This window comes from Eurosta solidaginis, chromosome 1, assembly GCF_040869045.1.
Source record: "Eurosta solidaginis isolate ZX-2024a chromosome 1, ASM4086904v1, whole genome shotgun sequence".
NCBI lineage: Eukaryota > Metazoa > Arthropoda > Insecta > Diptera > Tephritidae > Eurosta > Eurosta solidaginis.
The window spans coordinates 150,398,282-150,424,668 of NC_090319.1; the positions used below are offsets into that span (position 1 = coordinate 150,398,282).

The 26,387-nt window shown below is 35.9% G+C and overlaps 1 protein-coding gene across 3 annotated transcripts in view; it reads right to left on the reverse strand.

Annotated features, from left to right (window-relative positions):
- nompB (intraflagellar transport protein 88-like protein nompB) overlaps window positions 1–26,387 on the reverse strand; it is a 524,325-nt gene that overhangs the window by 434,934 nt on the left and 63,004 nt on the right. For 2 of the 3 annotated variants that reach the window (XM_067759942.1, XM_067759943.1), the window contains exon 1: window positions 10,890–11,019. The exons of the other annotated variant lie outside the window; for it this stretch is intronic. In XM_067759942.1, the coding sequence (XP_067616043.1) occupies window positions 10,890–11,012 (123 nt within the window). In that variant the 5' untranslated portion in view covers window positions 11,013–11,019. Of the gene's footprint in view, window positions 1–10,889; window positions 11,020–26,387 lie in introns of those variants that run through there. 3 annotated transcript variants of the gene reach the window in all.

Genomic DNA, 26,387 nt, shown 5'->3' on the forward strand with positions numbered 1-26,387 from the left:
ACCTATGTTGCCATATAAATAAATAAATTTAAGGCGAGATAACCTCCTAACAGATCTAAGGCCGAGTTTCTCTTCCAATTTGCATCATGCTCCTGTTGATTCTCCCAACAAATTGCCAGGACCGGACCTACATGTTTTATGCCGACTCCGAACGGCATCTGCGAGGCAGATGAGTTTTCACTGAGAGCTTTTCATGGCAGAAATACACCCGGAGCGGTTGCCAAACACTGCCTAGGGGCGACCCCGCTTACAAAAATTTTATTCTAATTGAAAATCCTTATTTCTAAAATTTTGATGTTGCTTTGCCCGTGGTGCGAACCCAGGGCATACAGTGTGGCAGGCGGAGCACGCTACCATCACACCACGGTGGCACTTATTAACCGAACTTCACATTAAACATTACACTCTTTATTATTTTGTTTTATTAAACGCACTTTCGAAAAATTTTATATTTTATAATTTATTTAATTTATAGTTTTGAACTTCGTTTTGCAAACAGAAATGAAAATAGTAGTCACAAAACTGATTCTCAATTCTTTCGGTTGCAGCTCAGCTCATTCTCAATTTCTTCTCTCACGTGTAGTTGCCACACTTGATTGTTTCGAACAAAACATGTATAAATGTTTGACATAACATTTTAAATAGAGGACTTATAAGTTATATAAAAGTAAAGAATCAAATCGCTAGAAGGTAATTCACCACTGGATTAACTTTACATGCAATTCGGTAAGTTTAATTTTGGTGACACTCTAAGTTAAAACGATTCCAAAACAACTCAGATTTTATTTTATCGGAAACATCAACATTAAAAAAGGATGTTTTTTTATTATCTTATTAAACTCTTTCGCGTTAGTGAAAATTCGTAAAAACTTGAACTCTTCACAACTTTGTTACTAACTTTGGAAAAATCCTGTTCGTTCAAACAAAACTTTTGCAACAGAGGAGAAGTTGCAAAATTGTACCCGATAAATAGTTGTCCCGGCATCTCATAATTTTTTGCACAGTAAATTCAAAAAGGCTTTTTCGTTTTGTATTGATAACTGAAAAACTAGTTTTTTGCTGTTTTCCCATTTTGTGTGTTTTTTCGATTTGGTGGTTTTCTTATTTTGGTATTTTTTTTAAACAAGTGGCACCATCGTCATAAGTACAAAGTAGAGAGCTCAGTGAGTGACTATTGATCGCTGTTGAAATGACCAGATGACCAGTGAGGTCAGTTGTGTTAACAGAAAAATCAGTCAGATTGACCAGGAATCTGTCAATTTTACAGAATTTTGTTAACTTAAGAGCAACAATTTCTCTTCTGTTGAAATAACTAAACTAATTTTTTCGTTTGACAAAGAACTCGGTCGAATTAATCGTAATTGGATCAATTTCACGGAACCGGTTTTTTGACTTTACTAGCACCATTTCTTTCAGTGTACATCTGTATGTGAGTTATCTCTTCGTTGCCTTGTATGTATAAGGGTATATGATGATTAATGTGTTTATGTAGCTTGCGTAATGTTTCTGTTGTTGCGCCTTTATTTAATAACCTTAGAGATGGTAATGTTCGTCACACTGCCCTCCACCTAAATCTAATCGTCCCGATCAGACAAATCTCTCGATCTAACTGCTGCTAGCCTCTCCAAATGAACTACCACTCTATTTTTTGGTTTCCCAATTTTTTGTATGCGGTAGATGGCATCACTGATCCTCTTAACAACTTAGTACGGGCCTTCCCATATGCACCAAACTTTGGATGGAACACCTTTCCGTCGATGAGAGTTGTATAGCAGCACGAAATCTCCCTCCAAAAACCTTCCAAATTATTGTTTTTGTCAAACCTGTGTCTCACCTTACCGCTCATTACCCTGGCTCGTTCCCTCACACTCTGTTGTAGAGCTTGCGCTTTACGTATTGGATTCGCATAATCAGTATCGTTCGGACGTTTCACAAGAGTAGTGCGCCCTGGCTTGAAACCATCATTGCATTCTTTCTGGGAAATTCTTTCGTTCGTTTTAGTGCATCTATTAGGGTTTGTCAATGCCAGTGTTTTTCTCGCGGGTACCTTGGGTTTCCATTCATTCCATCAACTTTGCTTCTTTGACTTTTGTGGTCTCTGTTGAATCTCCTCCACCAGTACTCGCTTACTGCTGAACCCTTTCTCCAAACTGAAGTTAAGTGGTATATCCTGGTTCTTATAGCGCATATTCCTTCTTTGCATGTCGATCCTGATGTCATGATCAATTAAGAAGTCTACTCCCAATATGACTTCATCAGCAATCTCCGCCACAACGAATTTGTGTAGAATCGTGACCTTTCCAATTAAGAGCTCACATACCACTTCTCTTTGGACTTGGTTATACTCGCCAGTGACCGTACGCAACCTTGCTCCAGGTAATGGCTTTATTCTCCAGGAATGAGATGCGCCCGTATCTACAGTCAGTACACGTTCTTTGCTATCCACCTTTCCTCTGAAGGTAAGTCTGCTCCATTTCCTTCCGATTTATGATACAGAGATAACGGGACATTCCACAGCTAGAGCTGGCTTTCGATCTTTACATCCGACTCGCTCTTGCTCATCTCCTCCAGCTTTGTTCTTAAGACCACCCAAGCTGATGAAACCACTAGGATCAAGATCGCAATGACGTGCAATGTTACCTGGCCTCACGCATTTGAAGCATTTGATAACTCTTTCAGTCCTTGAGAACGATGTTCTTAAATTAAGTCCAGGAAAAAAAAACGGTACAATTCGTGTGCACTACAATGTTAAATTCAACATTTGGCACCATATATCAAGCAGTTGTAGTGGCCCAGCGGCTATGATGTTGCGCTTGCGATCGTGTGGCGCGGGTTCGATCACCGTCAAACTGAATTTTTTTAAAATAATTTTTTTTTCTATTTTTTTAATTCTTATTTTTCGTTCAGTTCCATTCACATATGCACAGGTAATTCTCAAACTTGTTATGAAATGTTTTAAATATATATGCAAATTACATCTTCAAATAAGAATAATTTCTCAATAAGAGAAATGTATGAGGAAATGCTTATTATGCATTTTTTCTTAAACTTTTGAATTTTAATTACAATTTTTTTGTTATAAATATTTTTTATTTATGACAAAAAAATTATTATTAATAAAAAATAAATAAATATATTTAAAAAAATACTTTCCCTTCCCACCAAAGATCAAGCACGAACCGTTCTTTAATTGAGACCGAACAATGTTAAATCGACCCCAAAACGTTCTCGAAGCGTGAAAACGAAAAATCTTAAATCAAGCTCAAGTAGTGCTTGAAATGTGCACAGAAGTTTCATACATCAATACCAAACTAGTCGTAAAATACGAACGGTGTGCTTGGAAAAACTGTTCTTAAAACAAGCCCATCGGTCACAAGTTAAGAAAAAACGTACTTAACAGAATTTTGTCAACGAATGTTCTTAATTTTGAACTTGTTTCGTTCGTTTTAGAACGATTTTTTCTCTGAGTGTAGGTTTTGGGTTTGCGTATGTCGCTCGCATCGTTGCGACATCTCGTATTCCATTAATAAAGCTCTGGATTTTTACCCCCTCGGTATATTCCACGGGTGCGTCCGCATTTGCTAGATGAGCCAATCTTTCAACATCCGAGGCAAACTCCTGCAAAGTCTCGTTAGCTTTTTGGTACCGGTTTTGCAATTCTATTTGGTAGATCTGTTTCCTGTGTTCGCTTCCGTACCGTCGCACATAGGTAGATTTTCAAGTTTTAGGAGGCCAAAAATATTTTATTGCCTATATCTTCTTAAAACTGTTTAACAAAAAAAAAATTATAATAATTTGTGTAACTAATCGGTTATATTAAAAAAATATATATTTCACTGTGTAACACTAAAAAATACGTGCGCAGTGAGGCTATTTTTCTTGTTGTACAGCAAGAATTGTAATAACTTAGTTCTGTCTTTATCAAGGGTAAATTTTTAATTGGTTTTATTATATTATAATAATTTGTGTAAATAATTGGCTATATTAAAATAAATATTACACTGTGTAACACTAAAAAATTCCAGCGCAGTGAGGTAATTTTTCTTTTTGTACAAAAACAAGGGTGTATCAAACCCTCTATCTAACCCCTTATCTGCAAGTATATGCAGCAAAATTTAATGAACTTGGCAAACTAATTGTACCAAGTACAATATTCAAAACTAATTTTCACTTCGACGTACTTGGAAACATAACAAAACTGGTTTTGAACACCAAAAAAAAAATTTACATTTTTTTAACATCCTAAATAAAATTAGTTCTTTATTCATTTATAACTTTTAAAAATCACAAACACCATTAATAATGTTAATATTTACCTGAAATATCAGAATCTATCACAATTACTCAATTCAATTGTCTTAAAACTTAAAATATTCACGTTAAAACATGCGATTTCACATAGGTTAAAAAAAAACGATAACATGCGTTTCAGAAATAGCTAAGTTCCTATTACTTGACTGCTAGCGCAAAGTATGCTATCGATAGGAAGGGGTAGAATTATTGCTCCCCTGTCTATTCTCAAGCTTTGGCAATGCTTTTTTTGTAATTGTGGCAACTTTCAGAAATTCAGTTATGGCCGCCTAAATGTCTAAAATCTACCTATGTGCGTCGTTCTACAGCGGCCATCAATGCTTCATAACTGTTACGTTCGTACTCTGGGATGGTCTGTAATATCTCAGCAGCTGGTCCTTTTAAAGCACCAAAAATGCAAGAAATTTATCTTCGGCATTCCAGTTGTTCGCTGCTGACGCCTCCTCAAATTGGAGCTTAAATACCTGGAAAGGAACAGAACCATCAAAAGTTGGGGATTTTACCTTCAGAGTAGACGTTGAAGTGATTGGACGGTTCAATTGTAACTCCTGAATCCGATCTTTCAAAGCATCCATCTCGGCCTCAATTTTATCCTGTCTTTCACTAAAAACCGCCAGCTGCGATGAGAATTTTGTTTACTGTGCCTCCAGCTGCGAGGATATGTGATCCTCTTGTGCTTTCAACTGCTCAGCCAACTGAGATGTCATATATGCCTTCTGCTCTTCCAGTTGTGATGCCATATATGTCTTCTGTTCTTCCAGTTGGGATGATATATGCGACGACATTTCTGAAATTCGTGCCTCCTGTGCTTCCATTTTTGATGTTATACGGTGCGATTCCAGTTGAGATGACACTGTCGATGTTTGCAGCCAATATCATGTTCAAGTCTGTGTCTGCGATGTTTCTTTTTTTTTAAATTTTTGTTGTTGTCTCGTCCCCATAAGGACGAAAGACATCATCGTCCACATTAATTCCTTCCGTCTCGCAGCCGTGCTTGAAGTTCGATCTCATTGCCGCTTGTATTCAATCCACGGTTCTCCAACTCCTTTTTCGTTGCTAGATCCTTAAATCTCTTAACTTTGCCATGTGCTTGTTGTCCTCTGAATTTATTTAACAATTCCTCTTTTGACACCAATTGTAACGAATTTAGGGAAACTCCGCTTATTTTACATCTTCTACTAACGTTCGCATCGCTAAACTGTTGAATAAACAACTCCAACAATCAATAATGCAAAATGTTCTTTATTAGACTACTTTGAAAGTACTTCACAATAACACTTATACTTCGCAACCAATAGCGTGCTTAAATCAAACTGATTACAGATTACTCAGCTTTCGCTGCTTTTATACTCTGTGCCCAAATGTCTATGTAGACGTTTCTTCTGCTATAATTTTCTACAGCTATACGCTACCAGCTTTAAACTACAGATACAAGTTTATAGCCTCTCGCATAGCCTCTCGCGTGTATATGCGAGTAATACTTCCACCGATGACTGCATCTGTATGTGAGTTATATCTTCGTTGCCTTGTATGTATATGGGTAAATGATGATTAATGTGTTTATGTAGCTTGCTTAATGTTTCTGTTGTTGTGCTTTTATTTAATAACCTTAGATAGAGATCGTAATATTCGTCACAATATGTATATAAATATTGCAAATGACTTCTTTTCATATTTTCACGAAAAGATAGACCAATACGCACTACATATGTATAAAAACTGATTTACTAACTATTCCCCATGTCAAAAGCATGATATCGTCCAGATTTTTATTGAATAGCATTTTGTACATGACGAGCATAAAAATACATTTGATTCCACTATAAAAATTGTTATATTCACAGAAAAACTGTTCATGTGGTCTCTATCATATCCATTTCAACATGTTTCATTTAAGAGTATGTAAAACAATGTATAGTTTGATTATGGATAGTAAATTTTTTAGTTTCAGATGACAAAGATGATATCAAAGACTCAGCAAGTAAACCATCCCCATTTTTACCTAATAAGGAAAGCTTATTTTCTTCAACGTATCATGATCAGGCTATTATTACGACGTCTTCTTTTCACCCAACGAATCTGAATGAAATAAATAATAGTTTAAAAAAACTAAAAAAACACGCTTTTATAGCTAACCGAAATAAAAATTAGAAAATAATTTTCAATTAAAAAGAGTTTATGTAACAGTATAGAAGGTCAAACAATCATTTATAGTTAATCACCTCAAAATGAAATTATAATAAAATTAATGTTATTAACCGAATAATTTAATTCACAGTAAAAAGCGTGGGGTGTATTTGATTATATTTCATATCTTTCCTTTCAGATAGTTGCCAATAGAATGATCGTAACATTCAATATCAAGCACCCACGCTTTTTAATGTGAATTAAATTATTCTGTTAATAACTTAAATTTTATTATAATTTCATTTTGAGGTGATTAACTATAAATGATTGTTTGGCCTTCTATACTGTTATATAAACTGTTTTTAATTGAAAATTATTTTCTATTTTTTAGTTCAGTTAGCTATAAAAGCGTGTTTTTTAGTTTTTTTAAACTATTATTTATTTTTAATTTTTTAGTTCAAGTAATTTTACAAGTTTTAGTCGAGTGATGAAACCTTGAAACGCCAGCGGGCCATGGATGAATCCAACCCCACGGCACCGAAAAGGGCCAAGACGCAGGGAGGCTGGAGGCGGTTTTTTGCCGAAATTGCCAAGGGTCGGCAGATCATTGGCATTATAGACGAGAGCAGCGAAGATAGCAGGATCCCGAAACAACAGTGGAAGTAGATCGAGGCCGCGCTCGTTACGGTGGCCGTTAAGGTTAAGAAAGACAACCCTGGTCCACCGTCAAGGTACTGGAGGCGCGTAATATCCCCTCACGACCAAGGGCTAGATCCTGGGTTCCAGTGACGCCAACGGACCCAGCTGACATCCTGGAGCTGCTCCAGGAGTACAACCCGCCACAGGTTTAGAAGTCAACGCGGATAAAACCGAGCTTGTTCTCTTCATGAGGAGGTACAAAATACCAAATCTTACACCGCCAAGAATTGGGGGTACGTTCTTAGCGTTTAGCGATCAAGTAAAGTATTTGGGAGTCATTCTGGATAGGAAGCTGTTATAGAGTGGCCATATAGTGGAGCGGTCCAAGAAGGCAGCAGCAGAGCTGTTCACCTGCAAGAGGGCAATTGGCACCTCCTTGGGATTCTCCCCTAAGGTCACCTACTGGATTTACACCGCCGTTGTGCGCCCGATTCTTCTTTATGGTGCCTTGGTCTGGTGGCCTGCACTAGCTAAAAGTACCTATCTTAAAATGCTTCAAAAGGTGCAACGGAGTTCGGAGCTCTGCATTACCGGGGCTCTCGGCTCCACTCCAGATTCCGTTACATACATACATGGATACATACATACATAGATACATACAGGCCAAGCTAATAAAAGCGTGTTAAAAAGGGCTCCAGTATGCTCTTTCGTAGATGTGCCATGCATCCACTTCTATCAATAATAAAGGAATGCGTTTTTCGCATTAAGTGCAAGGTTTCAAATCTATGGCCATTTGGGGTGGTCATAAGTTCAATTGACCTTATGTCCGTTTACCTTATGTCACCCCACCATCACATTATTGCATTGTCATCGAGCCTTGATACGTGTGCAAAGTTTCAATCAAACTTATGGCCATTCAAAGTGGTAATAAGGCCAATTGACCTTATAGCCGTTGACCTTATGTCACCACACCATCACAATAATGCATTGTCATCGGTCCTTGATACGTATGCAAAGTTTCAAATTAATGAGACTTCTAGAAACCGGTGAAAATTAAGCTCAAAGATTCCGTTACATAGATACAGGCCAAGCTAATAAAAGCGTGTTAAAAAGAGACGCCAGATTCAAGTTTCAGTTGAAAGAATGGAAAACATTGTGTCTAAAGAAAGTGCCATGAGTGATAACCCAGGAAAATGGATCATAAGCGACTCCTTTAGAGATTATGTAGCAACACATGGATGTAAACCGAAACCTTGATTTCTCTAGCACAGAACGAGTTTACATCGATGGAGAGGTATGGACATTAACTGATACATTATTTGATAGAAACCTTCTCAATGGTGAGGAAGTTACACGTCCGCGGTTCATTCAGTCAGTAAAAACTCTGTATTCTGTTTTGCATGTCTTTTATTTGATTCAGACTATTCATTCAATGGAAAGCAGGGATGCACCTTAACGTTAAGCTAATCGTTTATCAAAAAATTTCCACCGTTTCCGTTGAAAGACTCCGAAATATTATCGACAAAGAAATTATCAAGATAAATTGCATCTCGTTTTTAACTGCTGCTAAGTAAAAAGTACTATACGAACTATGGAGGATAATTGGGCTATCTCCTTTGTACAACATATAAATATGTTTCCAAGTTAGAAATTATATATATGTCCTACGCATTCACTCACCACTCACAACTCACTAGATTGAAACTAATGCTTATAACTGCCTGTTAGGCTATCAAACGTCACAAGCTATTGTGGCTCAGCTGTATAGGCAACTGCATTGTTGTACGATTTCGTGGGTTCGAAGCTCTCTCCGGTTAATGCTTTTTTACTTTTTTTTTAGCTGAAATTATAAAAATGCTGATGATATTGCGCCAAAATAGCAAAATTTTGCCGATAAAGCGCATTTTCTTCAATATCAAAGCAAAATTTTTTGCTAGTTAAAAGTCGAAAGCTGGCATGGTAATAGGCGACCATATAAAATAGCAAATGTCGCTAAAATATGCAAGCATTTTTCTTAACTTCCATGCCCGCCTTCGCCTCATCAACAAGCACAAAAGTCAAACCAGAGAAAAAATTAGAGTTGGGTCCTTTCGTTCTAAACTTGTTCAATTGACCGAGTCTCTCAACTGAACTAGATCTTCGATTTCGGTTCTATTTGTTCATTTGTTCTTTTAGTTCGTTATACTTGTTGGCTTTTTTCGCGGGTGCAAGCAGCAGTGAACAAATTTGCTTGAAAAAAAAGAACAGATGAACAAAAAGAACAACTTGTTGTTCATCAGAAAAAGGACGAAAGATTCGAATCTCTGAAATTAACGAAAAAGCACAACTCTAGACAAAATATTAAATTTTGATTTTGTGTCGATTCTTATTACCAACACATTCAAACATTTCGTCCGGCCCAGTACATATAGGCCAAAACTAACACAAGCTTAGATTTCGGCGAGGAAATCTTACATTCCCGCCTACGTCATATGGTACATGGTTAAGTATTGCATTTCGCATATCTAATGAATGCTGCTAAGTAAAAAGTACTATACAAACCAAAGAGGATAATAGAGCTATCTTCAAATTAGTTCTACTGGCTAAAATATTTATAAATTGAGTATTTTCAAATTTTTTTTTGCTATAAATATACGCTTAGCCCGATTGAATAAAAGAAAGAAAAAACTATTGAAATCTGTAAAACCGCTTTTGAGTATTAGCTAAAATATTTTTCAATTGTGGCTTTTTTTTTTTAAATTTTGTGCCCTGATTGAGCCCTGAATCAGATCGAAAATAACAGAGAAAAAATTTTTATAAACGGTATAGACGTTTTTCAGCTTTTAAAGTACTAACGCACACAAATTCATTTGTATATATGTATATAGATGGAGAAAAGATGGGACCATGGGAGCCGACTGTGAACGGAAGCTGTAAGGCAGAACAGTTTTCTCTGAGGGGCTTCTCATGGCAAACTCCTGACTAGGGGCGACTCCGTTTAGAAAAACTTTTTTCTAACTAAAACACCTTTTTTCTAAACATGAACCCGGAACCTTCGGTGTAGTAGGACGTTACCACGCATCACAGCGGCCGCCAATCCGCACATCCTGAACAAAATTAGTAATTTATAAACCATTTCAGATATTAAAGAAACCAAGTAATTAGCTACATTCCTAGCCATTATTTGGTTTGCAAAATATTTTTTTGGATAAAACGTATGCAACTTTTACAACTAAACAGGGGTCAAGTAAACTTTTTTCAAGTACAAGTGAGTTGGTTTAAATTATATTATTTTCCTTATTGCTATTGTTAAAGTTTATTAAAAAATAAATGTAAGGCGCGATAACCTCCGAAGAGATTTTAGGCCGAGCTTCCAATTTGCGTCGTACTCCTTTTTAATTTTTCCTACAAATTGGCAGGACAGGACCTACTTGTTTTATGCCCACTCCGACCGGCATCTGCGAGGCAGATGAGTTCTCACTGAGAGCTTTTCATGGCAGAAATACGCTTGGAGTGCTTGCCAAACACTGCCGAGGGGCGACCCCGCTTAAAAGAATTTTCTTATAATTGAAAAACCTTATTTCTAAGACTTTGATGTTGCTTTGCCCGGGGTGTGAACACAGCGGAGCACGCTACCATCAGCCCATGGTGGCCGCCATTTCAGTTTTTTACGTCAGGAAAAACACACCTGTGTAGAGCTTCATCTAAAATTCCAGGAGCTTATCGCCGGTTTAAGAGATGAATGTAACTTTGTTGGATGTTCAAACTGTATCTTGATCTATAAGGTTTTTTACCTGATTCGTTATAAAATTACTTCATTGCTATTTACTTACCGAAAAAAGAAGAGATGTAGGAGGACGGGCAGCTGAAATGAGTCGACCTGGCGAATTGAATAGTTGCCTTGTTGAGTTCGCGGAAGTTTTGATGTTTATGTTCGGCGAACTACTAGTGTTCATTGTACGAAAGGATGATTTATAAGGAATTTTTAAAGAGATACTGATTCGAAGAAATCGAACAATGTTTGAACTTATAAGTTAGATCCAGAAAAAGGCAACGAGTTTTATTAATTATGCGTTTGTTTATAGTGCCACCCTTTTCAGTTACTATGGCAACCATTTCCAAATGGGCCATAACAAATACTTTTTATACTCAGTTGAGCAGAGCTCACAGAGTATATTAACTTTGATTGCATAACGGTTGGTTGTACAGGTATAAAGGAATCGAGATAGATATAGACTTCCATATATCAAAATCATCAGTATCGAAAAAAATTCGATTGAGCCATGTCCGTCCGTCCGTCCGTCCGTCCGTCTGTCCGTTAACACGATAACTTGAGTAAATTTTGAGGTATCTTGATGAAATTTGGTACGTAGGTTCCTGGGCACTCATCTCAGATCGCTATTTAAAACGAACGATATCGGACAATAACCACGCCCACTTTTTCGATATCGAAAATTTCGAAAAATCGAAAAAGTGCGATAATTCATTACCAAATACGCATTAAGTGATGAAACTTAGTAGGTGAGTTGAGCTTATGACGCAGAATAGAAAACTAATAAAATTTTGGACAGTGGGCGTGGCACCGCCCACTTTTAAATGAAGGCAATTTAGAAGTTTTGCAAGCTGTAATTTGGCAGTCGTTGAAGATATCATGATGAAGTTTGGCAGGAACGTTACTCTTATTACTTTATGTCTGCTTAATAAAAATTAGCAAAATCGGAGAACGACCACGCCCACTTTTTAAAAAAAAATTTTTAAATTCAAATTTTAAAAGAAAAGTTAATATCTTTACAGCATATAAGTAAATTATGCCAAAATTCAACTCCAGTAATGATATGGTGCATCAAAATACAAAAATTAAAGAAAATTTCAAAATGGGTGGGGCTCCGCCCTTTTTCATTTAATTTGTCTAGGATGCTTTTAATGCCATAAGTCGAACAAAAATTAACCAATCATTGTGAAATTTGGTAGAGGCTTAGCTCCTAGGACGGTAACTGTTCTCTGTGAAAAAGGGCGAAATCGGTTGAAGCCACGCCCAGTTTTTATACACATTCGTCCGTCTGTCCTTCCGCTCGGCCTTTAACACGATAACTTGAGCAAAAATCGATATATCTTTACTAACCACAGTTCACGTACTTATCTGAACTCACTTTGTATTGGTGTAAAAAATGGCCGAAATCCGACTATGACCACGCCCACTTTTTCGATATCGAAAATTACGAAAAATGAAAAAAATGCCATAATTATATACCAAATACGAAAAAAGGAACGAAAACATGGTAATTGTATTGATCTATTGACGCAAAATATAACTTTAGAAAAACTTGGTAAAATGGGTGTGACACCTACCATAGTAAGTAGAATAAAATGAAAAAGTTTTGCAGGGCGAAATCAAAAGCCCTTGGAATCTTGGAAGAATACTGTACGTGGTATTACATATATAAATAAATTAGCGGCACCCGACAGATGATGTCTGGATGACACTGGTCCACATTTTGTAGATATCTCGAAAACGCCTTCACATATACAACTAAGGGCAACTACCTTTTAAAACCCTCATTAATACCTTTAATTGATACCCATATCGTACAAACGCATTCTAGAGTCACCCCTGGTCCACGTTTATGGCGATATCTCGAAAAGGCGTCCACATATAGAACTAAGGCCCACTCCTTTTTAAAATACTCATTAACACCTTCATTTGATGCCCATATCGTACGAAAAATTCTAGAGTTACCCTGGCCCACCTTTATGGCGATATTTCGAAAAGGCGTCACCTATAGAACTAAGGTCCACGCCCTTTTAAAATACTTATTAAAACCTTTCATTTGATACCCATATCGTACAAACAAATTCTAGAGTCGCCCCTGGTCCACCTTTATGGCGATATTTCGAAAAGGCGTCCACCTATAGAACTAAAGCCCACTCCCTTTTAAAACACTTATTAACACCTTTCGTTTGATACCCATATAGTACAAACAAATTCTAGAGTCACCCCTGGTCCACCTTTATGGCGATATTTCGAAAAGGCGTCCACCTATAGAACTAAGGCCCACTCCTTTTTAAAATACTCATTAACACCTTTCATTTGATACCCATATCGTACAAACAAATTCTAGAGTCGCCCCTGGTCCACCTTTATGGCGATATTTCGAAAAGGCGTCCACCTATAGAACTAAGGCCCACGCCCTTTTAAAATACTCATTAACACCTTTCATTTGATACCCATATTGTACAAACGCATTCTAGAGTCACCCCTGGTCCACTTTTATAACGATATTCCGAAAAGGCGTCCACCTATAGAACTAAAGCCCACTCCCTTTTAAAACACTTATTAACACCTTTCGTTTGATACCCATATAGTACAAATTCTAGAGTCACCCCTGGTCCACCTTTATGGCGATATTTCGAAAAGGCGTCCACCTATAGAACTATGGCCCACGTCCTTTTAAGATACTCATTAACACCTTTCATTTGACACCCATATCGTACAAACAAATTCTTGAGTCGCCACTGGTCCACCTTTATGGCGATATTTCAAAAAGGCGTCCACCTATAGAACTAAGGCCCACGTCCTTTTAAGATACTCATTAACACCTTTCATTTGATACCCATATCGTACAAACAAATTCTAGAGTCACCCCTGGTCCACGTTTATGGCGATATCTCGAAAAGGCATCCACCTATAGAACTAAGGCCTACGCCCTTTTAAAATACTCATTAACACCTTTCATTTGATACCCACATCGTACAAACAAATTCTAGAGTCACCCCTGGTCCACGTTTATGGCGATATCTCGAAAAGGCATCCACCTATAGAACTAAGACCCACGCCCTTTTAAAATACTCATTAACACCTTTCACTTGATACCCATATTGTACAAACGCATTCTAGAGTCACCCCTGGTCCACTTTTATAACGATATTCCGAAAAGGCGTCCACCTATAGAACTAAGGCCCACTCCCTTTTAAAATACTCATTAACACCTTTCATTTGATACCCATATAGTACAAACAAATTCTAGAGTCACCCCTGGTCAACCTTTATGGCGATATTTCGAAAAGGCGTCCACCTATAAAACTAAGGCCTACTCCTTTTTAAAATACTCATTAAAACCTTTCATTTGATACCCATATCTTACAATCAAATTCTAGAGTCGCCCCTGGTCCACCTTTATGGCGATATTTCGAAAAGGCGTCCACCTATAGAACTAAGGCCCACGTCCTTTTACGATACTCATTAACACCTTTCATTTGATACCCATATCGTACAAACAAATTCTAGAGTCGCCCCTGGTCCACCTTTATGGCGATATTTCGAAAAGGCGTCCACCTATAGAACTAAGGCCCACGTCCTTTTAAGATACTCATTAACACCTTCCATTTGATACCCATATCGTACAAACAAATTCTAGAGTCACCCCTGGTTCACGTTTATGGCGATATCTCGAAAAGGCATCCACCTATAGAACTAAGGCCTACGCCCTTTTAAAATACTCATTAACACCTTTCATTTGATACCCATATCGTACAAACAAATTCTAGAGTCGCTCCTGGTCCACCTTTATGGCGGTATTTCGAAAAGGCGTCCACCTATAGAACTAAGACCCACGCCCTTTTAAAATACTTATTAACACCTTTCACTTGATACCCATATTGTACAAACGCATTCTAGAGTCACCCCTGTTCCACTTTTATAACGATATTCCGAAAAGGCGTCCACCTATAGAACTAAGGCCCACTCCCTTTTAAAACACTTATTAACACCTTTCGTTTGATACCCATATCGTACAAACAAATTCTAGAGTCACCCCTGGTCCATCTTTATGGCGATATCTCGAAACGGCGTCCATCTATAGAACTAAGGCCCATTCCCTTTTAAAATAGTTATTACCACCTTTCATTTGATACCCATATCGTACAAAATAAATTCTAGAGTCACCCTTGGTCCACCTTTATGGCGATATCTCGAAAAGGCGTCCACCTATAGAACTTAGGCCCAATCCCTTTTAAAATTATCATTAACACATTTCATTTGATACCCATATCGTACAAACAAATTCTAGAGTCAGGCCTGGTCCACCTTTATGGCGATATCCCTAAATGGCGTTCATCTATAGAACTATGGCCCACTTCCTCTTAAAATACTCTTTAATATCTTCCATTTGATACACATGTCATACAAACACATTCCAGGGTTACCCTAGGTTCTCTTTACAACATGGTGATTTTCCCTTACTTTGTCTCCACAGCTCTCAACTGAGTATGCAATGTTCGGTTACACCCGAACTTAGCTTTCCTTACTTGTTATTTGTAACATTTTATAAAGTGAACTAACTCAATATCTAATACAACATAAAAGTCAATCGAGTACAATTATTAAGAAGCTGATAACTTGCGTTATTTATAAAATAGTATTAAATATCAATCATATAAGTATAATATGATAATAATAAATCACAATAAGTATCTCAAAAATAATATTGGATAAAGTAATGAAGCGAAGTATCACCTTTTTAGTAACTCAACTTAAATAAATTTGATATTTTGTCTTAGAAAGAATGAGGTTGATTTAAAAGGATAATATATATAAATATATACTCTATAAACATTAGCCTACGTGATCTACCGGAAAATGAATGGAAATTTCCAATCTCACATTCGCTAACGAAGGTGAAGATACATAGGTGAATTAGGGTGGCCTTATTTTCCAAAGTGTTCCGATTCTCGATCTCACCCCCTAGAAATATGCGAATAGCCTAAAAACTAGAATATACAAAGTTTTAGGTCAATCGAAAAAGGGTTAGAGGTGGCGCAAAGAGCTTCAAGTCCTGAAAAATTACGAATGTTTAAAATTTCTTAAATTTTACTTTATTTGTTATGGGTAAAACGTAATTTATCGTGTTATTTGTAAGTTCTAGAGATATTTGACCTTCAAATAAATTCAAAACAACAAAAATTGGTCAAATAATAATAAAGTTATAAAATAAATTATGCCTTAAACACGGTGTCATTACCTCAAGAATGTGTATATAATGAGTATACGAAAATGAGTTTGTTTCAAATTTTTTTTATAAATTTTTTTGAAAATACATTTTAAAAACATATACATATATCTTGTGAAACTTTAGCTGACACGTATATAATATGATATTATTTCATAGGATGTAATTAATGATGATTTGGCATGTGAGTAAAATTGGTTTTTGTAATCAGTTACAACTTGTAAAAAATATTGTTTTCCTTGTTCGTCATTTGTAAGTATTCTATTATATTCTTTCTTAAGCTTTACTCCCCGTTCTGCTGTGTCGTTAACTATTTTTATATTTATAACAGTATCCTTAGCTTTTTTATAGGTTCCTGTAATCCCCAGTATAGTGGATATACCTCCAGAAAATGCGGTGATATCCCAAACTGACCAAAAAAATCAATTGTATTTTCTGTTACAAAATCGTGTAGTTTTTCTTCTATGAATTTATTGATTTCACTGGGCCTTAAGTGTAACCTCTTTAAATTTTCTGTTTCCTTGTCGCAGTTGTCTATGCTTTTGATTTTTTCCACAATCTTTTTCTTCATGGTACAAGAGACGTCATCATCGAACAATGCCAATACAGTACACTTTTCAGGCAGGTACCATAGGTGGTTACAAAACTTTTTTATTGCAATGTCAGATACTTTTTTATTAACATTTCTATATTAATAAATTTCTTTAATAAAAGGTAAGTCTTGAAGAAATGCTCTATGGATTGGTACAGTAAAACCAAAGCTTAACATAGAATTGTATAATAAACGAGTATATACTTGCTATCGAATTCTCTTCATACTCCGTTAGTTTAAACTGGTCACGAAAAAATAGATTTTTAAGCAATATAATGCCTTAGACATCCACCGAGCATGATGAGTGGGCTTTGGTACACGAAACTTTATGTCATCACTTGCTCCTAGACATATGAACGTTAATTCCAATAATTCCCTATATTAATCTCTTACTATTTTCTTTTTCAACTATTCCTTAGAGGGTTTTTTATAATAGCATATTTGCTATCGCTTAAAAGTAATTTCAATTCGTTATTTTCTAGCAAATCTCTAAAACTATTTTTGTCGATGAACGTCCTTACTAGTATTTGCTGGAAAATAACTCTCAGCAGAACTTCGTGATGACTACAAGGTAGATAGATACAAAAGTTTTCGTTAAGTTTTTTTTTTCAAATAACGTTGCAGCTCCTTTTATAACGCCTGTGTTAACCGATGTCATATCAAAACAACAGGCCACAATATCATCCTTCAGATCCCATTTAAATAACAGTTCATGCAACGTATCAGCTATTTCCGAGCCTGTTGCAGCATATAATTTTGGAGCTCCTATTAACTGTTCACCATTCCTGTAAGTAACAACAACTGGAAGTCGTTTCACCTTTTCACGACCTGTTATTTCTGGATGTGGTTTTCCATCCCAATGCAAAGTGCCGCAATTTACCTATTTAAAAAAACCTACTATTCAATATTTGTTCATTCAAGATCAGTATAGTTTTAATAAGAAAACTTCAAAGAAATTTGTTGTAGTTGTTTGCAATTTTAAAATATATATTTTCATTTCTTTATATTTTTTTTTAATTTCTTTCGACATGCTTGTTGCATGAACAATTTGCAGTGCAGGCTTAAATTTGTTGTGGCATCCCGCATTTCGAAAGAAAATTTTATAAAAGAATATATGTGTATACTATTTTAAATAAATAAACTTCAATTTTGGCTTCAAGGGATATATGTATTTGTGCATAAAAAAGTTTATTTGAGCGTTTCTTACCCGAATACCACGATTCACTGATAAACACATTTGCACAGACTTAATTTACTTTTCATATTTGTTTGTCGAAAGTAATATATATTTTATCCCGTAACTCTGTTATTGATCGACCGATTTTGAAGATTGTGGCTATTTTAGAAAAGTAAGAAAATACAGATCTTATTACGGTATGGAAAAGCAGTAAATTTTCGTAGTGTTTAGAAATATGGAAGCCTGAAACACGAAATTGTAAAAATTCGTAATTTTTCAGGATTTCAAGCCCTTTGCGCCACCTCTAAATCTTTTTTGATTGTCCTAAAACTTTGTATATATTCGTTTTTAGGTGGTGATATCAAGAATTCGAACACTTTTTTTCCCTCCATACAACGAAGGGCCACCATAAGGTGCATATATAGGTTGTTATTCGATTGGAGAACGATGCGAATCTCCAATAAAATCGAGCTTTCGACATCGAATGCTTTCTGCAGTCGTTCAGGAAATATAAAAAAACATCTATTATATTAAGAAATAACATAAATATAAAGGGAGTACAGAATTGTGTGTATATGGTGTTGGAAGCGTTGCTATACAAAATGAAAGCTACGGATTGTGAACAATTTTTTTTTTGTTTTAAATTTTTTCGTTGCATATTTTGTTTTGTTTTGACAGTTGTTAATTTGCTATTCAAAATTCAAAAAATAAACTACGGTTCTTGATGTTGCATATTTGTCATGACGTAGCAAATACATAGCCGTATAGTTTTTTGGCGTTTTGTGTAAAGATACTACACCAGTTTGCAAATACAATGATGCTACACCATTTGCACAAAATCCTGAACTCCCCTATAGTTTAAAAAAAAACGATGTAGCGCAGAGATTCGAGTCTCCGCTATTAAGCACAATTCGTTTTGTATCGAGTTTATAACCACTGCCGCGAGTCTCCAATAATTGCCCCTAGATGGGTCTAACTCTCCTTTGCACGCCTATCCTAGAGAGTTAAATAAAAACAAGCATGCATACAAGTGAAGCTAATATAAACGTGTTAAAAAAAGGTTTGATTCTCATCACACATTCACTACAATTTTGTGATAAAACTCTTTTCCCTCATGAGTACTGATTTAAATGTTGACACGTATTGCTCCTTTGTACACAAAACCCGTTTTTATACTGTTGATTTGTTTTGTTTTGTTGATCTTTCGACAGAATGAATAATTTATATTGGAACGATTTCCGATAACTTCGAGTGAACTTTTTCACTGATGATGGAGTAGCGCCAAACCCGGTTTGTCTCAAACCAAATTAGACAAAGGATGACGGAAAATCGTTACAATATACATCCTGTCGTTTTTTACTGATGATGGCGCAACGCAGAAACGTGTTTGTCTCAAAATTTGACAAGGGAAGACGGAAAATCGTTCCAATATACATTTATTGAAATCTGAAATGAGAAGAATTTGCCCATACAAATCAGTGTAGCCACTTTACCACAGTTGTGGTTGATCTACCACATTTATGTCTACTTCCTTTTTTCAAAATGTATCCCAATCCTGTTTCCTTCAACACGCATTTCATATCATTATTTTAGTCATCCAAAACCATTTCAGGTCATATATATATGTATACATACAAAAAACAAAATACGCTCAGAAATTAGAATTTTCGATTCTAATTTCAGATCGTGTAATGTATTTAAAAAGTTGATTCTTATTTCTTTAATTTTAATTACTGAAGGTTCTAATTTGTGAGCGACTACTGCAATCATTAAAATAGAAATAATGGCACGTAATCATTAAATGGCTTTTAAAGAAAATAATCAATTGAACGGGTAATCATTGCCATTAGAAATCATTATTTAAAAGGTCTGATTTCATCTATTTTTCAAAACCAATTTATTCTGGGTCAAAGTTAGCCAATATACAAGTCTAGGTATATCTATATCAATTCTTTTATGCCATCACGACGGACCGTTATCCAATCAAAATTATTAAAGTTGTGTGCAAATACACGCAGGGTTTAAAAATTTACAATTACTTGAATGTGTAAGTACTGTTGGAACGTATCTGATGTATGGCATTAGCTTTCTAATATTCTTAATTTGCGAGTTAATACGTAGCTTTTTCAATGAGAATTTGTATCATTGTTGCCACTTCCAAAACAGATTTGGTGATTAAAAGAAGATTTCGTTTTAATTAAGTCGGAAGCTTCTTATTCTAACCAGGAAATTTCAACCATGGTCGCCTAATATGTTTTCTGTATAGTTTTCAATATAAAATATATATATTTTATATATATATATTATTTTATATTGAAAACCATTTTTGTTTTTGGTTAATATCTTTTGAACGACTCAAAAATTTGGTTTCCGCTTTCGGATTATTAATACTGAGGTCAAGCCGAGGTTTTTGCGACGCGTATTATCAGTCGACCGCTGTTATAGACTTTTACAATATATATATATATTCTTGGAAAATATCCAACCATGTTGAAAAAATAATGTATGACAAGAAAAAAAATGTGTTTGGAATTTCAATTGTTGGTACTAAATATATGGCGCACTATGCTGTGGATATAACCAAATTAGCTAGACTTAAGGATGAAACCATAGAGGATGGTTGCTAAATGAAAGCTGTTGAACGCCAACCTATGAATCGAACATTTTATTACATTTTGTCTGGGCAATTAGACAAATCGGCGTTTTCGGTATATAATGAGTGTAGCAAAATGAGAACATGGATATATACTTACCGGAGAACATGTTTAAATTAGCGCTCATATACCATTCGCCCTATATGTTGCATTTACTTATAAGCGCTTACGATTTAGTATTGCATCCTAAAATATACTTGTATGTAGAATTTTTCTTTCAAAAAAGCGGAAAAACAAATTCAAAAAAAAAATCAACAAATAATCGAGAAAATCAAAAATAATCAAAAGTAATCAAAAAAGCTTTTCTTGATCACCATTTTTTTTGCTTTTTTTCAATAATCGGAAAAAGGCATGATTTTTTTTCTAGTGGTAATCATTTAGTAATTGCTTTTTTTGGAATACAATTGAAATAATCATTGGCCATTATAATAGGCATCTAATTAATTGATTTCTAATGCTAATTCATATTTAAGAGGTCTGGAAGAAATCGAACGAGAGCTCCTTATCAGAAACCGATAAAGCGACGTATCGTCATTTTCACTATCTGCAGTTACGTTAAATTTTACACGGAGGATAACAATCTATCAGATATCTTCACTTGACATTTTCCTTTTCACCAATACCGAATGAAAAACCCTCGGTTAAATAGATAATTGTCAATATATTGTAGATAAAGAAAATATGTAAGTCGCAATAGCCTCCGAACAAATTTAAGGCCAAGCTTCTCTTCCAATTTGCGTAGTGCTCCTTTAAATTTTTCCCTACAATTGGCGGCACAGGACCTACATGATTTGGCTTTCACTGAGAAGCTTATATGGCAGAAAAACATTTGGAGTGCTTGCCAAATCACTACCGTGGCGCGACCCCGCTTAGAAAAATTTTATTCCAATTGAAAAAAATTGTTTCCAAAATTTTGATGTTGTTTTCCCCGGGGCGTCAGCCCAGGATCCTTGGAGTGGTAGACGGAGCAGGCTACCATCACACAGTGGCGTAGTGAAGTTTTCTTGCGCCCGGGCGAAATATTTTTTTAATGACGTTTAAAAAAATTTGAAATTCTCACGGCTCTCATATTTTGTTATTTTATTTTGATTTTGTTTTCATTACAATAAAATTAACATAAACAAACATTACACTTTTATTTTATTATATTAAATATTCTTACGTTAAGATCAAAATTTTTTATGAGAACCCCCGAATTCTTAATTGTTGGAGTGTAATCATTTTGGTGTGAAAGCCATCAAAACGGTGGAAAAGTCGTCATACCTCTGCCACCCTCGTCCTGAAATATAGGAAACATTGCCCTCTTTGTTGAAGGACAACAACGGAGGGAGCTTTGTTCTCCGGCGGGTTGAAAGGCTTAGAGGAGGAACTTAATTTTCTTCGGCAGCATCATGGCTCTGCGAATGAAGACTGGAATCAACCAAAGAAAACTATGCTGCAAAATAAACATTTATATCCCTTGTCTCGTCAATCACAGGACTTGGCACTGATTTAATGTACATATGGCCATATTGTTCACGACGTGGACCTTGCATATAACACAACAACTGGACTGACACTTCGATGGCATAACGTTACCACTGCTGAGTTCCAACAACTTTTGGTTGTGACGTTCGAACATAGTCTCTGTACAAATGCATCCATATGCACAAAGATGCATCAAAATCCTCAAATCGCTACAACGGAGAAAGTTGCCAGGACCAAAAAAAAAAAACTATAAAACCGATCTAAAAAAATTCATACCAAATTTTCGATCATTTTTTTTTAGATAGTCAAGAGTATTTGAAGTGCCACCCGCATGTTTGGAAAAACATCTTCTCCATACGAGATTATAAAAATAAGTAATTCTAACGGAGTTTTAGGTTCAATTTCTTTTCTTCTGTGAAGTAATATCTTGTAGCCACAAGTTTCGATAAAAAGTTCTGTTTCATCGAAATCTGTATTATAAAATTCAACCAAGTTCTTACAATTTCTCTCTAAGTCGTTATTATCCTTATTTAACACATTTCCAACGTCAAAGAGAAATCCAAATTTAAAATTGAAGTCATTTAGTCGTGTAAATCTTGTACGAATTTCTTGTTGGAGACGATCGAGAACACTTTTCATAACGCGAGATGTTTCACATTCTGCGGAAAGACCAGCATCTCTAGCCGATTCTACGGGAATTTTGCGGCGCCCTCTTATACGTTTTATTATATCAATACCCAGTTTTCACAAAGGGACCCCCTTTTTCTGTTGCTCCTTCACAGAGATTGTCTTGAATTTCGGATAGTTCAGTCGCTAATGATTTAAGATCATGATACCCTTCATTAAAATTCATCTCTGGATCTTGTAATCTGATCTGCACACAATCAATCCTCGTTAAGATTTCATAACAGAAATGAACTCATGCTATGAAATTAAAATTAGTATTGTGGCGAATTTTAGTCTCGCTAAGCTGTTAGTAAATAAAGGCACAACAACAAAAACATTAAAGCCAGCTACACTTGTGTATATGAACATATCACTCATCATTTATACACAAATATAGAAGGCGACGAAGAGATAACTCACTCACACACATGTAGTCATCAGCCGAAGTTGTTACTCACACATACACACGCATATAGCAGAATTACCAATCAGGAGATACAACTGTTCTAGGAGGCGAAACATCTAGACCTTAGTAAAAATATGCGGACGAGGCAACAGAGAGTATAAAAGCAGCGCAAGCTGAGGAATGATTAATCAGTTTGATTTAAACACGCTATTGTGAAGTTAAGTATTAGTTGTGAAGTATAATTTTACTACTCCCAAAGTAGTCTAATAAAGGCCATTTGCCATACTGAATACGAACGTTAGCAGAAGGTGTATAATAACCAGGATTTCCCAAAATTCGTTAAAGTATATTTTGCAACAGAATTGAAGCTTCGCTTCTGGTGTCATTTGTGGTGTTAGTGTCCTCTGCTAATTATTGTAAGTGTTCCACTAGATTCTCCATCCCATAGATGATAACGCTAACCGCTTGTATTCTGGCGCTCCATCGTGTTTCAGATTCATGTTTGATAGTTGTTGTTAAAGCATTTTTTTATTAATTCCTATCTTAACGTTGAACGTGAGAAAAATAGAAATATGCTTTCAATTATTCCACAACCTGTCGCAAGTGTTCCGGATGTATGCATGCACTTTTTAGTATAGATAATTTTTTCCAGAAATCAATTTTTTTCAGGAATCATTTGTAATCGAAATACAAATTATCCAGGAAGTTCTGCCTTGCCGATCATTTGGCGCTCCCCTGTGAGTAGCGCCCGTGGCAAGTTGCCCCCCCCCCTGCTCCCCTCCCCCCCCCCCCCCCCCTCACTTCGCCACAGCCATCACAACACGTCGGTAGAACAAATCGCAAAAATTTATTATGAATACACGAATACTAGCAAAACAGCTGACTTTTGTCACTTTTTCCTTGCACTTAACCGAGACGCTAAGCTTCAGTTATTATAATGAAAACAATAATTTCGATAACCGATAGATAAGTGACTAACTTAAAATGATGAAGGCGGCTCTTAGAAAAGGAAATTCAAGAGTTTGGAACATCATAAATAACAGCTCGCTGTGGGTTGACTTTATGACAAAAAATATAGTGTGACCAATATTACCATCACTTATTGTTCCACAACACTAAGGTTATTAAATAAAAGCACAACAACAGAAACATTAAGCAAGCTACATAAACACATTAGTCATCATTTACCCACATACGTACAAGGTAACGAAGAGATAACTCACATACAGATGTAGTCATCGGTCGATGCAGTACTCACATATACACGCGCATATGGATATGCGAGAGGCTATAAACGTAACTCTGAAGTTTATAGCTGGTAGCGTATAGCTGCTAACCAAGTTGAAAATTCTAGAAAAAAAATTTATAGACATTTGGGCAGAGAGTATAAAAGCAGCATAAGCTGAGTAGTCAGGAATCAGTGTGATTTAAGCACGCTATTGTTAGCGAAGTATAAGTGTTATTGAGAAGTACTTTCAAAGTAGTCTAATAAAGACCATTTTGCATTATTGAATATTGGAGTTGTTTATTCAACAGTTTCGAAAGTTAGTAGAAGGTGTAAAATAAGCGGAGTTTTACTAAATTCGTTACAATAGATTTGATAAAATTTTGGAAGTGAATGCCACTGCCCACATTTTGAAGACGGTAATTTATTAGCTTTACAAGTCTTTCTTCGAAAGTCATTGAAGGCATCATGTTGAAATTGTGCGTGGAGGAGATGTACTTACTATTTTTTATTCTACTTATTGAAAATAAGGCTGTGTAACCCTATGCGGTGTTGAGTTGACAACGAGCAGCGCCAGTAACAACATTCTAGTAACAACCCTCAATGCGCTGGCAGCAGTTGGTGTATTAATAGCCCTTTAATCTGTAAACAGCTATATTCGGTTATTACACATAATTAACTCTGCCTGTTATGTTCGCAGAATTTATCTGGTTCAAAACCTTACTTACCAGGAATGTACCATAAGGACCGTCATCAACTCAATGGCGACAGTAGCGCAAATAACAGCAATTTCGTGCCTTAGACACAAATATCATTCGACTCATTGCTTAGCAGCATCAAAAATTCGCGGAAAACAATTGAAATAATTATTGGCCATTATACTCGTAATAGGCATCTAATTAACTGATTTCTAATGCTAATTCAAATTGAATAGGTCTGGACGAAATCGAACGACAGCTTCTTATCAGATAAAGCGACGTTTCGTCGCGGGTTAACAACAACAAGAAAAAAGAAATCTCGTAAGACTTTGCTACTTTTAGGGTTATTTTCGCTATCGGCAGTTACGTTAAATTTTACCCGGAGGATAACAATCTATCAGATAGCTTCATTTGACATTTTCGTTTTCACAAATACCGGGTGAAAACCTATCGGTTAAATAGATAATTGTGAATATATTGTAGAAAAAGAAAATATGTAAGTCGCAATAGCCTCCGAAGACATTTTAGGCCAAGCTTCTCTTCCAATTTGCGTAGTGCTCCTTTTAATTTTTCCCTTCAATTGGCGGCACGGGACCTACATGATTTAGCTTTCCCTGAGAAGCTTATCATGGCAGAAAACCACTCGGAGTGCTTCCTAAATCACTGCCGTGGGGCGACCCCGCTTAGAAAAATTTTATTCCAATTGAAAAAACTTGTTTCTAAAATTCTGATTTTGCTTTGCCAGGGGCGTCAGCCCAGTATCATTGGAGTGGTAGGCGGTGCAGACTTCCATCACACAGTGGCGTAGTGAGGTTTTCTTGCGCCCGGGCCAAAATATTTTTTAAATGACGTTTAAAAAAGTTTTAAAATTCTCACGGCTCTCATATTTTGTTATTTTATTTGGATTTTGTTTTCATTACAGTAAAATTAACATAAACAAACATTACACTTTTATTCTATTATATTAAATATTCTTACGTTAAAATCAAAATTTTTTATGAGAACCCCCGAATTCTTAATTGTTGGAGTGTAATCATTTTGATGTGAAAGCCATTATAACGGTGGGAAAGTAATCATACCTCTGCTATCCTTCTCCTGAAATATAGGAAACATTGCCCTCCTTGTTGAAAGACAACAACGGAGGGAGCTTCGTTCCCCGGTGGGTTGAAAGGCTTAGATGAGGAACTTAATTTTCTCCGGCAGCTTCATGGCTCTGCGAATGCAGACTGGAATCAACAAAAGAAAACTATGCTGCAAAATAAACATTTATATACCTTTTTTTTTTGATATTTAAGTTACTTCATTGCGCGTATATAATAATACCGGATGAAGGTCGAATAATATTCGAATTATTTGGCCAGCTCGAAAGTTACAACGCCATCGCCAATTCTTTAATGTACTTTTATAATTGTAGTTTCAATTTTCTTGGTTTAAGGAAATC